The following is a 17,266-nucleotide window of genomic DNA, read 5'->3' on the forward strand; positions in this document are numbered from 1 at the left end:
TTGTTTGTTGTCTTATCAAAGCTGGTTCTGTCCGGGATTGAATCCCATGTTGATTGGATTTTTAAACCCCTCAAGGATTGCAACAAGAAGTCTCCCCAGCTGTCTAGTGTAGACTGTTTCTGCTGGTTTTCGATTTCCTTCCAACACAGGCTGTCCAGTGAGCCTTCCTCTGACAAACGTAATCTGTGGCAAAGTTTCGCAAAAATATCCATACTACGTAATTTCTGATTTAGCAGGCCAAATTCTAGGCGTACCTGTGCTGGTGAGGCTGATTTTGGAAGATTTAGAGCCGCTTTATATACCTTTGTTTGTAGGTTATTTAGCAGTCTCGCTTCTTTGCCACACCAGGTGGCCAATGCGTTTGACAAGGTGGGTAAGGTCTGTGATTTCATCACGTTTAGCCAGTGTGTGTAATTTGGACAGCTCAATTTTTTCCGCAATAACCGATTTGCATAGATCAGGGAGTGTGTTTTCGCCTTTAGGTCTATTTTATGTTCTTTGTTGGTCGGTCTCGCCCCAATTTTAATCCTAGATATTTATAGGATACTTCCTCCTTTATTTGGGTACTGTTTGTGTACCATTTGAATGTTGGTTTCTTCGGATCTACTAAGCGGACTACTTTGGTCTTTTCTTTATTTAATTCCAAGCTTTCGTGCTCCAAATAAATTACAAGGTTGTTTATCATTCTTTGCAGCCCCATTGGGGTTTGACTCAACACAACTATGTCGTCGGCATATTGCAGAAAGGGAATTGGGGTGTTTGCCAAGTTCCGTGGGTGACCTTCCCCCACCTGTATGTGTTTGGTGATGTCCGCCATGTAGAGATTAAATAAGCTTGGGGCCAGTACACAGCCTTGTTTTAGGCCCTGTTGTGTGCGTATTTCGGCAGTAATGCTGCTACTGTCTCCCAGTTTGACTCTAGCCCAGGTGTCACTGTACAGGCTTATTATAGCCTCCAACAGGTTCTTCGGTAACCCCCATGATCTTAATTTTTTCCATAGTCTGTTCCGATTCACCCTATTGAAGGCGGATCGCAGGTCTATAAAACAAGCAAACAGTCTGGTCTTCTTTGCTTCTGCTTTTTCCTTTAGAAGGGCCAAAGTTGTCAAATTTGTTAAAGTGCCCGTTCTTGGCCTGAAACCCGTTTGAAACATGGGTATTATATTTGTGTCCTCCATCCAATCTTGGAGATGCTGCAGCAAGCATGATCCATATAGTTTCGCTTCCACGTCGATCAGCGATATTAGCCTGTAGTTCCCTGGGTCGTTGTGATCGCCCTGCTTGAAAATGGGGTGTATTATATTCCCTTTCCAGGACTTGGGCATTTTGTTCTGGCTATAGATCCAATTAAAGAGTGGTGCTAAATATTCTGCCCAGAACTCCGGGGAGTATTTAAAAAGCGCATTTGGGAGCCCGTTAGGACCTGCTGCACCCTCTGTTTTTAGACGTTTTATTATACCTTTTAGCTGTTTGGTTGTTACCAGGGTGTCTAGGACTGGTATTATTTCTTCTGGTGTTTTTGATGGTATTGTAGGCTCCTTGCCCATTTTATTTTTGGGCCGATTCTCGTTGGCCATTTAATTTACAAGCCCTGGGCATAGATAGCACCATTTTACTAAGGACTTGCAAGTAAATTAAGTGTGGCAATTGGGAATAAGCCAATTTTACAACGTTATGAGGAGCGAGTACTTTATCACTGGCCAGCAGTGATACATTCCACAGAGTTCTGAAGCCAGCCAAAACAAGGTCAGCAAACAGGGTGGTTGAAACAAAAAGTTAGGTTGAAAACAACACCAAGGATTCCAAGTTTAACAAGTTTCACTCAATGAGTCATGCATGACTAATACAATATTAAGTGGCAAGTCCACAGAAATAGAACAGCACGTAAAAACTGCCCAAACAACGCTAAAAGAACAGAAAAGGACTATGCTATTGTGATTCTGGGAATGGGAAGGAGAACCTACAATGTTTGAGGATTAAAAGGCAACCTTTTGGACATTATGTGTTCTGAGTTACAGGAGCTGTCCACAGACAACTCACTTAAAACTACCACAACGGTAAAGGGCCAATGTGCCTTACCACAAAAAGATCTGCCCTTCAGAAGCGGGCTGGATTGTCCCCTGGAATTTCTGTGGTTACTAATTGCAAACAGTTTACCAGTTGGTGTGCCCTTTGACTATTATTAAAACTATTGTGTTGTGTCAAGTAATAAAGTAATTTTCTGTTTCCTAAACTAAATTACTGGCTGGACAGTCATTTTTTTTGGTTGTATATTATATTGAGTTCTGAGTCGCTAAACCTACACCCCCCTCCAGAGCACTCCTTGGACTACTTGACTTTGCTAACCTGTGAATGAAGGACTAAAAGAGTGTACTTGATGATCAGTTTTGGGTCCAATAGTAAGGTTAAGCCCAGGACACGAGTGATAAATGGTTCTGATTGACAAAATCTGAGCCATATAGGACATATATCTTGGAACCACCTATTGATACGGTGTATATTATCCAGATCTGGAATGAACACATAGGAGCACTGTTCCAGGTTCTAGAAGCAGCCTCTTGAATCACTATGCACGTCTCTGAATGCCTCTCCTAGACCCACTATGTTTATCCCCAGACCAACCCCCTGAGCAATGTATCTAGCCCTTGAGATCACATCTCGGTCAATGGATCCTGTTCATGAAAACTCTGCATAGAGTCCAGGAGGCAATATCAGAGCTCGGATTCTACCCTGGAGGAAACATCTTGTCTACTATATTCAGCTCTAAAATAGTCCATTGCGGCCATCCCCTGCTGCTGCACCCGGGGGCTTCTTGGATGGGCAGATTCCTGTAAGTTACCATGGTAGATTTCCCTGTAGTTAGCTTTCTCCTATGACGAGTTGTACCCGGCTCCCCCTCCTAAATTATGGCATCCTCCAAACTCTCACATCAAGCTCGACTATGGCGTCCCGCCACAATTCTGTCCTGGATAGCCAGGCCCCCAAATCATATTGCATAAACCTTCCACAAACCCTCTCTAAACATGCCACAGAAAACTACAAACACAGACTACTCAAAGAATACCCAGAGAATACAATAGCAGACATCCTTTATAGTCCAACTAAGGGAGGCCTTAAAACGGACTTCATCTTCTGCACCAAGAAACCTGCTAAATGAAGAGAGAAGTTCCAACAACATCTATGTGTAACTAATGCAACTATTGTCCCTTATGTACTTATGGAGTTTTAGCGGACAACCTTCCACAACCATTTCCAGAAACTGGAACATCCTAATATCATAATCCAAGCCTCTGAACTGAACCTATACATTTTCAACGGCAATTTTCTGCTCTCCGTGCCTCCATGCAGTCTGCTCCTATCACCACTGCTCACCCCCAGAGAAAACACCACGTACCCCCTTCTCTCCTAGTTAAACCTTCAACTCCCAATCCCCTCACATGGTCTCCTCATTTACCCCCAATACAGCCTTCCCCATCCCTATTTGCCCTGAAGCTTTGGTTTCCCACAGGAATTGCCTCTCCCCCTTCTTGGCCCACTCCCCATGCCCAGCCAGATCATCGACCACACACAAACTGTCTCAGCTCTCCAACCACTGCTGCCTCTCAACCACTCCCCATAATAGCCTGTTTAGTACTCAAAATCAACACTATACTGGACAAAGTCTCCTAACTATGTAAGGACATAAAGATTTGCCACTAACCCCCTTCTCCTCATATAACTATGGACAGCAAGGAACGCACTGGTGGTGGACTAGCTGTCATACACAAAAATGATCTTTGCCTAACCCTCTTCCACACAACAAAATACCCCACCTTCGAATACTTAGGAGTCCACCTCGACTTCAAAGACCCCAACCCCATCAAGTTTCATGTCATCTATGACCCACCGGGTGAGAAATCACAGTTCCTTAAGACTTAACAGACCTAATAAAGCAAAACTCCCTAAAGGGCAGTGCAGACATCATACTAGGTGAGCTAAACCTACACCTGAAAAATGTAGAAGATCTAATAGTACAAGCCCTTTCCCCCCTCCTTGAAGCGAATGATCTCACTCAAAACCTTAACAAGCAAAATCAAAATAAAGGCTCTACCCTCAATCCAATCATTTCTAAACATAACTCCATTTCCCTCAACTCCATCCTGCCCTCAGACTGGTCTGACCACCACCTAATTCTTTTCAATCTCAATGTTAGCCAATTTATGGTCCACCCTGAAATTATCAATCCCAAGCACTGGGTGAGGAGCGCACCCTGAATCCCCCAGGCAGAATTCGAGGCAGTTCTCAAATTCTATCTCCACCTGACCTCACCTCGTTGAGGACCTCACTCCCCACTACAATAGAAAAGTTACAGAACTTCTTCACACAATCGCCCCTCGGAAACTTGAAAAACCAAGAAGTATCCCTTCCAGATCTTGATTTAACAAAGAGCTTAACAAACAGAGATGACAACTTAGATTGGCTGAAAAAACCTGGAATTGTTTGCAATTGAAAAATGAGCCAGTCCGGAAGGAATTCAACATTATCCCGTTAGAAGTCCTCAAAATAGTGCTTGCATGAAGCCAACTTCATACTTCTCTGACCCCCTTCCTTCCGTGCTTGTCAAAAATCCCAAACACATCATCTCTCCTGCATGGAATAAAAACATTAACTACTCCTTATCCAGTGACTCCATGCCACCCTCACTCAAACTTGGCCTCGTCAATCCCCTCATCAAAAAACCAGACACCGACCAGAATGAATTTAGCATCTAGAGACCTATAACCAACACCCCTTTCCTTGCCAAAACCTTTGAAAAATAAGTGCTTTCACAACTCAACAGTCACATGGAAAAACAAAATGCACAACATCTTCCAATCTTGGTTCAGGAAAGGCTGCAGCACTGAGACTGCAATACAGAACATCACAGACGACTTATACAGATCTCTGGATGATGGCCAGGCCTGCCTCCTAGTCCTCCTGAACTTATCAGCTGCTGCCTCTGATACTGTCAACAATGACATTCTCCTAAACACATTCTCACAGCGTGCAGGCATCAATGGTATAGTACAATTTATTTATAAAAAAATTTTATAGCACAAACAAGACTCTGGAAGGGTAACAGAGTGCATTACAAATATTACATCAACTAAAAAGCTGGATAAACTAGAAACATGTATGTGAATAGTTAACAGGAAACGTTGTCAAATCTTGTTGTAGATCCGGAAGGTCCTCAAGAGTGTGTTAGCCATCCGCATGTAGAGTCAAGTGCAGATTCTGGTTGGTGAACTGCATCTGATTAGTACCGAGCTAAATCAAGCATTGGAACCAGGATCAAGTTTTGGAGGAAGTGCTTGAAAGGTTCCTTCTGATTTCCTGGGGAAAGGTGTTCCAGGTCCTAGATGCGAGTCAGGAGAAAGCACGGATGTAGGTTTTCTTTTTCCAAAATTGTTGAGGTTTCAATAGAAAGGTGCTGGTGCTTCTCAACGTTCTGGCACTGCCTGACAATTCCAGTTATCGGCTAAATTCCTTGTAATTGTGGTGCAATGCTTTATGTGTCATGCACCCAATTTTTGCTTCCTTTCTGAACCAACGCTCTCAGCTAAATAAACTAAACAACTCCATTTCAACAGCAAAGCCAGTCTCAAAAGGTGTTTCCCAAGGGTCAGTCCTATCTCCTGCCTTGTTCAAACTCCAATTTTAACCCCTTGCAATGATCTTGAAATGAACCAGAACTGTCTACCATCTTTATACAAATGACACTCAACTATAAATTAAAATCTGGTCAGCTAATGTCATACAGCTCTTAAACAATACTCTCTCCATAGTGCAATCTTGGCTGACCAGCAACCACCTTAAGCTCAATACCAACAAAACAGAACTCCTCTTCATCCAACCAAAGGAAAAGTCCTATCTTGTGCACAGCTGGCCTGACACCCTCACTGAATTAAACTGCAAACTATCTATCTCCAACTCTGTTAAATCTCTAGGGATTACACTTGACAAAAACCTGAACATGAAACATCATATTAATGCCTCAGCAAAAAGACCCTTCTACACGTTGAAGCACCTTAGAAAAATCAAACCTTTTAACCTGCTCGAAGACTTAGAGACCGTGGTGCAATCCTCAGTCCTCTCCAAGCTGGACTACGGAAACGCAATGATCATGGGTTCCCCTAAATCACACCTTATCCCAATAAATGCCACACTTAACGATGCGGCGAGACTTCTATCTGTAGAGAGTCGCTCTGACCACATCACCCCACACTCAAGAGACTCAACTGGCTACCAATCGAGGAAGGATGCATATTCAACACTGCCTGCATATCTCACAAAACTCTCCACACTAAACATTCTACCTTGCTAACTAACTATCAAAAGCTGGCCAAAAGAGACCTCTTTGAAGCTCTAACACTCTACTCCTTATTCAGCGCAAATTTAGGAAAGACAAAACATGCATCTACTCTTTCTCCACAAATGCTCTGAGAATTTGGAATTCGCTGCCACAGGATTTACTTCCTCTCAACAAATACCTAAAACCTCCCCTTTAACCCCTTGCATGCTCATGACGGCCCCCAGATGTCATGCGTCATGGTGGGTGTGTGCGGAGGACGGTCGGGGGTCGTCCGAATCCCGCCCACTATTTAAATTGCCCTCACAGCGCGGAAATTTGCGGCGCATGCAAGGGCTCAAATCAACTTTCTTGTGTGACGCTCCTGCCTCACACCGCCCAATGATCAGGAACACCTCTACTTTGGTAAAAGCTGTGCCTCCTTGCCCCTTCTACTGAAACATCCTACCATAACTACTGCTGAACTATATAGGCCAGATAACCTTTTGTCTATTGTATTCTTCTCTTATATATTATCAATCTATTACTCCATATGCACCTCATGTAGCTGCTGCTGTGTCACCATAACTACCTCTGAACTTTATTGTCTACATACTCTACTGTCTATTGTATTCCTCTTTTATATATTGTCACCGCGTGCTTCATATTTTTTTATGTACTCCATATGTACCTCATGTAATTGATACTGTGCTAACTCTGTCTTCGGCTCAAGTTCGAACTATACAAAACTCGATAAATGTATCCTCATGAAAACGTTTCCACATGTTTTTTTCATACTTTTTGGCATTCGCCTGAGGAAAATATTTCATCTTATCCAGAATGAGAGTAATATGTGCAAAAAAGCAAAGGCAATAAAGGGTCTTAATAGGCATGAGAGAGACATAGATCCCATGAAAGTTACCACTGCAGTTATATCAGACAACATATCAAAACCTGAAACAAGACATGTATGGCAAATGAATCAAACAGCGGAAGAGGCTAGCCGATGCTTCATGATATCCACTGCACTGCGCAAACTTTATGCAACGAAAATGGAACAGAAGGAAACATTTCTGCAATACTGCTCCCTGTCACAGGTTGGAGGTAACAATATGTGATATGAGAAAACTAAACTTTTTCTGACATAATTACATCTTTTTTATTTTAAAAGAAGCATTACATTGAATTTTGCTTGCTAAACTTCCAAACACAACTAAAAATTATTGTAAGCAGAACCTACTCTGCATTACCTCAAATTTGGTCCGTTAGGCCTTGAAGGTGGTTGCCAGGAAACCGCGATGAATGACTCACTGATTGGAGTGGCAGACAATACACTAATATCCTGGGGAACTGTTGGGTCAGTAGTTACAAGTGTAGCTAAACTTTCTGTACATCCTCCAAGGTAGCCGCCTCCGCTAGAACATGCCACAATGGTAATGGAGTAGTTTGTGTATGGTATTACATCTGTCAATATATGGCTCAATGGAGAACTGTTGTTGACTGTAATTATAGGATCAGGCAAGCGGATCTCATAGCTCAGGATCTCTCCGTTCGGTATCAGAGGACTCTCCCAGCTGACCTGAAAGGAAATCACATTCAAAGTCAGATTCACACAAGATAACAAACAGTACGCTTAGATCACAGACACTCCAGAAAGTAATGCCTATGGATAATAGAGGAAAGCTAGCAGACTCCATGCTTTTACATCAAAGGTGCAGTAATGAATGCATACACAGTATTTGCTAGGCAACTTCATTTAACTTTTTTGTCATTAAGACTGATGCTCCGAAAAGTGCAACTGGAGGAATTTTATTAATGATTCAGTCCGATAGCAATCTAGAACATCATGTATTCGATCTATCACATGATCTAAAAAAATAATTCTTACTTATGAGAAAGGCTTGTGTTGAATAGAGTAAGGGGTCCCAGAGAACAAGAGTATGTAATTACATAAATTATTAGAATAAAGCTAATCAACAAGGAAACAATACCTCTATAATGTTTTAATCACATTATAGGAAAAGAGCATCATTGTACATTCAAAAAGCATACACAATTGTAGTGGTATAGGTGCCCCTGGGGGTGGAGGGGAAGTGATATAGTGAAGGTAGGGTGGGGGGGAGGTTTAGTGACAATAAAAGCGCGATATTGATCAGATAGTAGTAATAAAAATTCAAATATTCAGTAGTAGACAAAATAAACGGTTACTCAATGTCACAATTTCAAAAAACACATGCCCCAATGTCCAATTTATGCAAGAATAGTGGGTTGAGTGGGGCTGTTGGAGGGTAGGGATGGATGTCGACGTTTCGACCCTGGGAAAGCAGGATTGATCGGATTCCTTGCACATGGGTCTTCTTCAGGACGGGCGGTATAGTAGGGGCAGCCAACCTAGTATTAAAAGGATTATTTAATTAATTATATACTGGATAAGTATTCCGTCTGGTCTAGGTGGGTAGGGTAAATAGACGTACCTGAGTACATCCGATTGGGGATGGAGTTATTCCAGAGAAAGGTCCATGACATTAGTTCAAAACCTTGAGAGAAATCATAATTGCACTCATTAGAAATATAATTATCTGATAAGATCAACCAAATTAATAAAGGAAAAATGCCAGGGGACTTACTAACAAGGTAAAGGCCGGATCCCCTGTTAGGTCCTAGTGCTGGACGAAGAACCACTCGAACAATCTATCCAAAAGGAAAAACACCACTTAGGATTGGACCCGGTATAGCCAAGACTCGATTAAGGATTAAAACCAGGGCGGAGCTTACCGAATGGCTTGAAAGTCCGCTGGTGTATAGTGTAATTGAAGCAGGATTGCTGAATAAATCAAGCGCGGTTTCTGTGGGACAAGGAGAACACAATGAAGCGTCAATGTATTCAGTTAGCGCGGGAGGATGGATAGTTATATACAAGCACCGGTGGGTTAGTAGGTTTACCGGTCGGCTCAAAGCTCGGCGTCTGACTCAGGTTCCTCGCGGTCGGGAAACTTCCTGATACTCTGGTCGTTATAGTAACCGGGGTCACGTGGAATGGACAGCCACTATTCTTGCATAAATTGGACATTGGGGCATGTGTTTTTTGAAATTGTGACATTGAGTAACCATTTATTTTGTCTACTACTGAATATTTGAATTTTTATTGCTACTATCTGACCAATATCGCGCTTTTATTGTCACTAAACCTCCCCCCACCCTACCTTCACTATATCACTTCCCCTCCACCCCCAGGGGCACCTATACCACTACAATTGTGTATGCTTTTTGAATGTACAATAATGCTCTTTTCCTATAATGTGATTAAAACATTATAGAGGTATTGTTTCCTTGTTGATTAGCTTTATTCTAATAATTTATGTAATTACATACTCTTGTTCTCTGGGACCCCTTACTCTTAACGTTAGCTACCCAGGTCCCAGCGACTTTTTGGGTTAACCCTGTTCTTACTTAACGTGTGTTGAATAGAGGCATCTCTTAAAAGGAACTAATGAACCTTTGAAAATAAGAAAAGACCATTTAAATGTCCAGTTCCACCAAATTATGCAATGTACGAATAGCTAACAAGCCAGTTAAATTTTTTTTGGTGGCCAACAGTTCATCAAGACATGAAGGAAAATGTTTGATCCTGTCCTGTTTTTGCATAAAATAAAGTCATTCATAGCAAACATTTTGGATTTCTTCGACCTCATCCAGTCCTTGGTATACTATCTAAATAGGTGTTATTAGAACGTACCTCTTTGTAATGGGTACCAAATAATAATGATCACAGGAGATATATTTTCAAAGATGGCACAACTCCTTCCAAACTATTCCATCTGCTCTATAAATATTCAAGATATTTATTTCTAACATCTTTCGATTGCATAGATTACTTAGTGTGATTATTTCTGATAGACATTCTCAATACGTCTCTCATTTCTGGAAGGTCCTTTGTTCATCATTAAACATCAACCGAAGTCTCTCTTCTGTATTTCACCCGCAGGGTAACAGGCAAACAGAAAGGGTCAAGCAGAGTTTAGAACAATACTAATGATGTTTTTGTAACACTACTCAAAATAATGATGTCTCTATTCTTTGCCTTCAAGAAATTTCATCCCCCCAAACTTTCCCAGAAACACGTTAGTTAAGACTAACTGTGGGAAATTGAGTTTTCTGGTTGAAGGGGGTGAAACCCTTCTCAAGCAGCAACCACAATTCTTCTCAGGGTGCAGTCACAAGCGAACCCTAAAATTAACCTGTGCTCAACCCTTGGGTGGCTTGGCACAGAGCAGTCAGGCTTAACTCAGAGGCAATGAGTAAAGCATTTTTACAACAGTTCAAATGGCAACACCGTGAAAAACGCACCACAAAAGTATCTCACAACAGATTCAGAAAACTAGAGTAAATGTTAATACATAAAACAAGACCCACATGACAAACATCCAATCAGTAGAAAAGGATATATGAAGGCTTAATGATTTTAGTAATAATAGTACCAAAAAACACAAAGTTCCAACTGTCGAGATCTGGTCACGCCAGACCGGGACAAAGTCACAATTTCAGGCCAACTGTGATGGTGTGCAGGCAGGCCACAGGGACACAGTTAGGCCCACTGAACAAAGTACCTTAAATCCTGGTTTGCGGAGGGTTGCGAGCTATGTTCTCTCTTATGTGTGAACTGGTGTGCTCGCACACATGTTGCCTTCCTGCCACATACAAAGAGACTGAGAGCGTGCATTTAAAAGTCAAATGGAAACACAAAGCAATTATCACCCTGAAATGAGCCATTAATTCCATTAAACGAAGGCCCTCAGACATTGCATTAAACACTACACTGACTGTTCTCTGCTGGCTTATGGCTGTCTCACACCCCTTATCAAGCCTCACCAAAGATAAACACATGATTAAATAGTATGCCTTTGTGATGCAGGTACTGAACCTTGCTTTCAATATTTAACTTTTCTGTAAGTGAGTCCAAATCACCCTTTGTCTAGGACAGTAAGGCCTGGGTGTATAATCTGTTACACAAATTGCCCAAAAAGACACATGTTGTCTACAACAAAATAACTTTCACTGGCCCTGTAGGCATTTGTTGTTTCTCGCAGCTCTCTCTATCATTGGGCAGTTGATGTTTCTGATATCTGTCATTGACGATCTGTGCTGTTGTTCACTGTTAATGTCCAAACCCATTTTCAATTTAGTACACCGTCCTCATATGTTTCATGCATATGTCATTCGAAATATTATAACACTGCAATGATGTTTACTTCACATGTCCGATACTGTTTAAGCACATGTTAAACTCAGGCACTATTTCTAAATGGAAACATTTCACATTTTATAGATTTAAAAATCATGTTTCCTTAAAAAATTATATTTCTTGCTGTTTCATTAACAGTTTTAACAACACAAACACCTAGCACAAATGGTGATTTAGACTAAAAACAATAAGTATATGATTTTAAAAAGACAAGAAAATGGAAAAATCTAATAGTTTTGGCTTCGGTGTGTTGGTGCAATGGTCAATTTTTTAAAACAAATTACACGCAAATGCAATTGCATGTGCTACAAAAATAAACAGAAGAAAAGAGACACCATCCAATTGTGGCAGCCATATGATTGCAATAAACATTTTAAAATTAAGAAAATAACCATTGCGTATAATTTTATTTGAACAGTAGCAGTATTTCCTAGCAGGCACATGTACATAATGCAGGGGTAGAGACCCTTTTTGTTGTTATGTACCTAATGGAAAATATGATTTTTATTTGCACAAAGAAAGGGGATATTGGGTTTGAATTGCAGCAACCTGAATACCTATTTTAAACACACAAGGATTTAAAAAACAAGATAATGAATGGAAAATAAAAAGTATTGGAAAGGAAAATATATGGTGTACCAGCCCTGTCGCTGATACACCATTCTTTTGAAGTAGATGTGCATATGTGAACAGGCAAGATTATGCCAATTACATTGCAAGAGAACCAGTGCTGCAATGGGCTGACCTATTGCCCTCGGCTGAATGCTGTGGTGGGTGAAAGTAACATACATGAGAGCTGAACAGACCAACTGATGAGGTATGACTCAAATTCAAAGCATGTTATGCTATATAAAGGTTACTTATACAGCGACAGTACACCAAAGTTTCTTGGTACTATAATACCTAACTATAGAGACAGCCACACAGCTAACTGAAGAACAAGTAAGGGTTCATGCATAACAAAGAGTTTAGAATTAATGGATCATTGTAGAGCACTAGAGTATCAAAACTTGAGAATGCCCTCTGCAAACTACATGGATAGGCCCCCCCTCCGGACTCAGTCAAGAGCTCTCTGGCCAGGGTACTGTGCTGAGGGAGCCCCCTGAAGCTTGCCCCCCTTCCGCACCACAGGTGCTGCGGTGGCCTATGTTACGTCACTGTTGTGGAGAATTATTCTTCCTACTGTCTGCAATTGAGAAGAGGCTGTTGCCAAAGGGGACAATTCTAGTTCTAAAGGTCTTGAGAAGAAACTTATCATTCGAACTTCAACTCAGGAGGTGCCTGTCCCAACACAACTTACACGCAATAAAATGCAAGAAGTTTTGAAAAAAAGTTGTAGGTAAAATGAGCTTAAAATAATTCTTTAATGGACCAGACACCTATGTGATTGTTTTAAGAAAAGTGAAATATTTTGGTATTTTGAAACCTTGCAAATCAATCGGGCCGTGGCATTGTTTCAATGATTTGTCATGGGCTGATAAGAATGCCATTGCCATAATCAAGATTGAACATATGCATTGATCAGAGGAACATTATATCTATATTGTATGACTGGCAGAGTATTTCACGTAAATTTTAAATGAAAAAAAGCAGATGTAAAACAGTTGAGTTTTAAGTGGTGATTCTGGTTAGGATTGGCCATGCAATACTCTCACAGAACCCTACGATGGTCCTTGGATTCACAATAATAACTTCTTAGCACAGTCCAGGTAGTGTGGCAAAAAGCAGTCAGGCTTTACTAGAGGAACATCTTAAACATTTCAGACTACCAACACGCATGATCAGTAATTTGACATGACTTGATAGAACTCAGACACTGATTTATAAAAATAAACTATTGTTATCTTAATTTAGACACCAAAACAAACATGATCATATACATATAACCGGACTTATGGATTTTAGAAGAAAACATAAATCATAGCAATTCAATACTGCACAACTTTTATATTGCGGTCAATGGGAAAAAGTGGTAATGACAAACGGTCAATTGCAGGTCAAGTTGCATGGAACCAAAGGAGGGTAAATGTGATGTGGGTCCCTGGACCAAGCCATGACAGTCAGTTCAATTTTACCTGGCCTGTGGAACCTGGGTGCAGAGTGGTCCTGGCTGTCCCTGGTGCTGACGGGAGAAGCAAGGGTGATGCTTTTTACAGCTGCTGCTGTGCTGCGGGGAACTAGATGCAAAAACACAACAACGGGGTGGTTGCTAATGTCAGTCGAAGCTTTGATGAGTTCCCTCTAGCTGCAGCACCGAGTGCAGAGGTCGGTGGCCAGACTGGAGACCAACAAGCCTTGGCAGTGGTGAACTTTAGAGAAAGGTACTTTGATGTCCGTGGTCCCGGGGAACACGGTAACTGTCTGTAACTTCATAGAAGGCAGTACTACAGTTCCCAAAATAAACTAGACCATCTGGATTTGGGTGATACCTTGGAGGGCCCAATGTCCAGCGATTATTTGGATCTGGAGGGTTGTTTTATCTGCAGTTTGCAAGGGACTAGTGCCACTAGTCCAAGGGCGCCGGGGGTGCTTCAGGTTCTCACAGGGGTCCCTCTGTCTGGGGGACCCAAGAGTTAGCCTAGGATGAGTCTCAATTAGGCAGCTCAGGAGCCCTGTCACAGGTGCAGATATCCCTCTTATGGTTTGTGCAAATTCTGTTGTTGCGGACACGGTTCTCTTATTTGCCCTCTTTGATGCAGATTGACTCAAAACTGAGGTTATGGTGTCAGGGGTGGCCCTTAAATCCTAGATTTTGCAGTATTAGGGGTGTGGGTGCAAGTGGCTAATAGGCTGCTCGTCCAAGCAGCTGATCCGTCCCTGAGGTGACCTCATCTGTGGTTGTGGGTCATCTTTCATGCTAAGAACCCAGTATTTCTACCACTTTTAAAAATGGCAGAAGTCTCCCTTAGCAGTACAGACCAGGCAGGCTACCCTAGAGGGTGTGGCTAGGCTTCTAGAGGTAAACACCTCCTGCATACTTAATTTCCTGCCTGCTTGGGTTCATATGTGATTGGTGCAGGTTGAGGGCTGGTTTCTCCTTTGGGAGTCAGCTGGTGTAGTCTTTGAAGTTCACTGCTTTGATGTGCCACTTCACTAGCTCTCCTGTGATGGAGGAGGTGTGACCTCCTTCCTTCCCAGGCCTTTGTTCCCGACACCTGGGAGTGATCCCACTGCCTGTTAGGAGATCAGAATCCTGTCTTGGTGGCAGCAGGCATGGGCTGCCAGCCAGAGTACATCGAAGCTGGGGCAACCAGGTTGGCAACCTCTAATATAGCCATTTGGGTGCATGCCACATCGCACTCAACATGAGATTTGTGGCAGGGGTGAGAAGGCATGTTGTTTGATACCAAACATGACATGTAAAGGTGGTATCATAATTGAGCTGCCAATCTCAGGTGTGCTTGGGTGTCAGCTCATGTTATCCTATGAACTGTCCACCACTTATTGTGGACTTTAATGGAAAAGGACACAATAGGGAAATATAAGCTTGCACTTACATGCCCACACCTTTAATGACCTTTAACCTCCTAAGCCCCTCCTGGGCTTAGGAGGCTTTCCTTAGAGGTGAATGACATATATTAAAAGCAGTGCATTGACTTTGCCACACATGGTGAAGGCAAGGTCGAAACGAAGCAGTTTAGGCTGTTGATGCAGTCCACGATGGCAGGCCTGCCATCAGTAGTTTACTCGGGTCACTCAGGGTGGCACAAACGGTGCTGCAAGCCCTGTGGACCCGTTCATCACCCATGCTTTGGGTACTACTGGTATCATATACTAAGGACTTATAAGGGGGGTAAGCAGTGCTTGATTTGTGCCTGTGCTTTCCGGTGCTTAGCACCAGCACTTATTTCTCAGGGTCGGGTCTACACTCCATATTGACTCACTTAAGTTCACACAGGTCTTTTACGAGGCTCATTCAGCCTCTCTGTGGAGGGACTGGCTGAGAGCACACAGCGGACCAGTGCCTGCCCATGCTACTACGTAAGCCTGATGTTTGAACATCAATCTAACCAGCTGTAAACACGTCCCTCCTGCTTGAAAAGCAGCACAGCTCCCAGGGCAGACAACCTTCTCGAACAAGACCCTCCCCCCACACTCTAACTTCCGCCTGCCTCTCTGCTTCGCGCTTCCTGCCCCTGTCATGGTCCTGATGCCACTCTAATAGTGGAAAAAGACGATATTTTGTTTTCTAGAGGTAGCAACATCTCCTGTGAGAACATTTGAAAATAAATAATACAGCGGCTGTGGCTCCGAGCCTGCTCCTCATGAACCCGCTCTGCCACTTTCACCTGAATCCCAGACACACTTTGGGCTCAGAAACCCTGGTTTAGTCCAAGACTTTTAGTGCTCTCGGTTTTGCAGTGCAAGCCTCGTCTCTCTTCGGCTCCAGCGGTCTGTTTTTGAGTATGCCCGGGGTTACCGGCCTGCGGGTAGTTATTCTCCTGGTTTAGTGTCAGCCTCAGCCATGGAGGCGGTCTCGGGAGACTCTGTGAAGGTAAGGAGACTCGCCTTTGTGGTTTCTTTCATTTTCAACAAAATGCTCCTCGTTACGGCGGGGTACATGAGTTGTGTTTATGATGGGTTGTGTAACAGTCGGGTTCACTTTCAAAATGTGACAAAGGGGCCCTGAGACTCCCATATCAGGGGCTTAGCTTCCATTGGTGCAGCGGGCCCAGATGCGCAAGGGGCCACTGCACTTTAATGATGTATTTTAAAATTTGAATAGCAGTGATGGGCCCATTTCCTCCTCTTTTTTTTTTAAATTTGTTTTATTCACACAGTAGTCATCGTAATACATCATAAGTAGCAGAACATTATCATGGCATATCTTTACATGGTAAATCGTACAGTGATGGGCCCATTTCCTCCTTTGCACTAGGGCCTTCGACACACTGGCTAAGCTACTCTCTTGTATCTCACAAAAATTCATTGGTTTTCGGTTTCATGGGAGGCCTTTGTAGAGTTGCCATATTCCCCCCAAACCCCCCCCCCCCCCCCCCACACACACACACTCAATGCCATTGCATGTACGGGTGCAGGCTGAATTTGGGATGGAACAGGATCATTTTCATTAGATTAAAAAGTGTAATGCTGCTATACTGGGCGGGTGGTGTTTGTGAGGGATTTCGCATCATTCTTGTGTTTCTTTACCATTCTATTCCATTATCAGAGTAAAGCGAGTTTACTGTTGGGATGCCTTAGAAGAGAAGCTGTGCATTGGTGTCATGTTTTGCTGCTGGACACGATTGAGGTGCATTGTGCACAATGCTTATCTTGTAAAATATTAAGCGCAGGGGCATCAAGGATTTCTGGTGCCTGTCGGTGCATCCTAATGGCAAGGTTGCTTAATTTCCCTCATTCCTATTTTGCACATCGCTCCACTTCTGTTCAAATTTCTCGCTCTTGCAGGTGCTCTATTCTTCGTCGTCCTTTTCCAATCCTCTCTCCTCCCTTCTTTCTCCCTATTCTGCCTCTCTATTGCTATTTCTGAGGCCAGCGCCGCCCCTTACTCAGTGAACTTATTATTCCTTTACTTGGTCCTAATTTGTGATTCTGGAAGGTCCTCTGTATCACCTTTTTAACAAGTCTGTTCTGTCTTTATTTGCATTACTAATTATTTATGGATAGATGAGACAGGTTTAAAACAGATTTGAATTGTATTAATCTTGTATATTTTTTTTAAGTGTATGCTTCAAAAGGGAAAACGCCGGTTTTGGA

At 42.5% G+C, this 17,266-nt stretch overlaps 1 protein-coding gene across 1 annotated transcript in view; it reads right to left on the reverse strand.

The window, feature by feature from the left end:
• Positions 1–17,266, reverse strand: part of USH2A (usherin) — a 2,319,650-nt gene that overhangs the window by 1,097,620 nt on the left and 1,204,764 nt on the right. The window contains exon 29 of the mRNA XM_086925936.1: positions 7,557–7,885. Within this exon, the coding sequence (XP_086782062.1) occupies positions 7,557–7,885 (329 nt within the window). The remainder of the gene's footprint in view (positions 1–7,556; positions 7,886–17,266) is intronic.

This window comes from Lissotriton vulgaris, chromosome 6 (genome assembly GCF_964263255.1).
Source record: "Lissotriton vulgaris chromosome 6, aLisVul1.2, whole genome shotgun sequence".
Lineage (NCBI taxonomy): Eukaryota > Metazoa > Chordata > Amphibia > Caudata > Salamandridae > Lissotriton > Lissotriton vulgaris.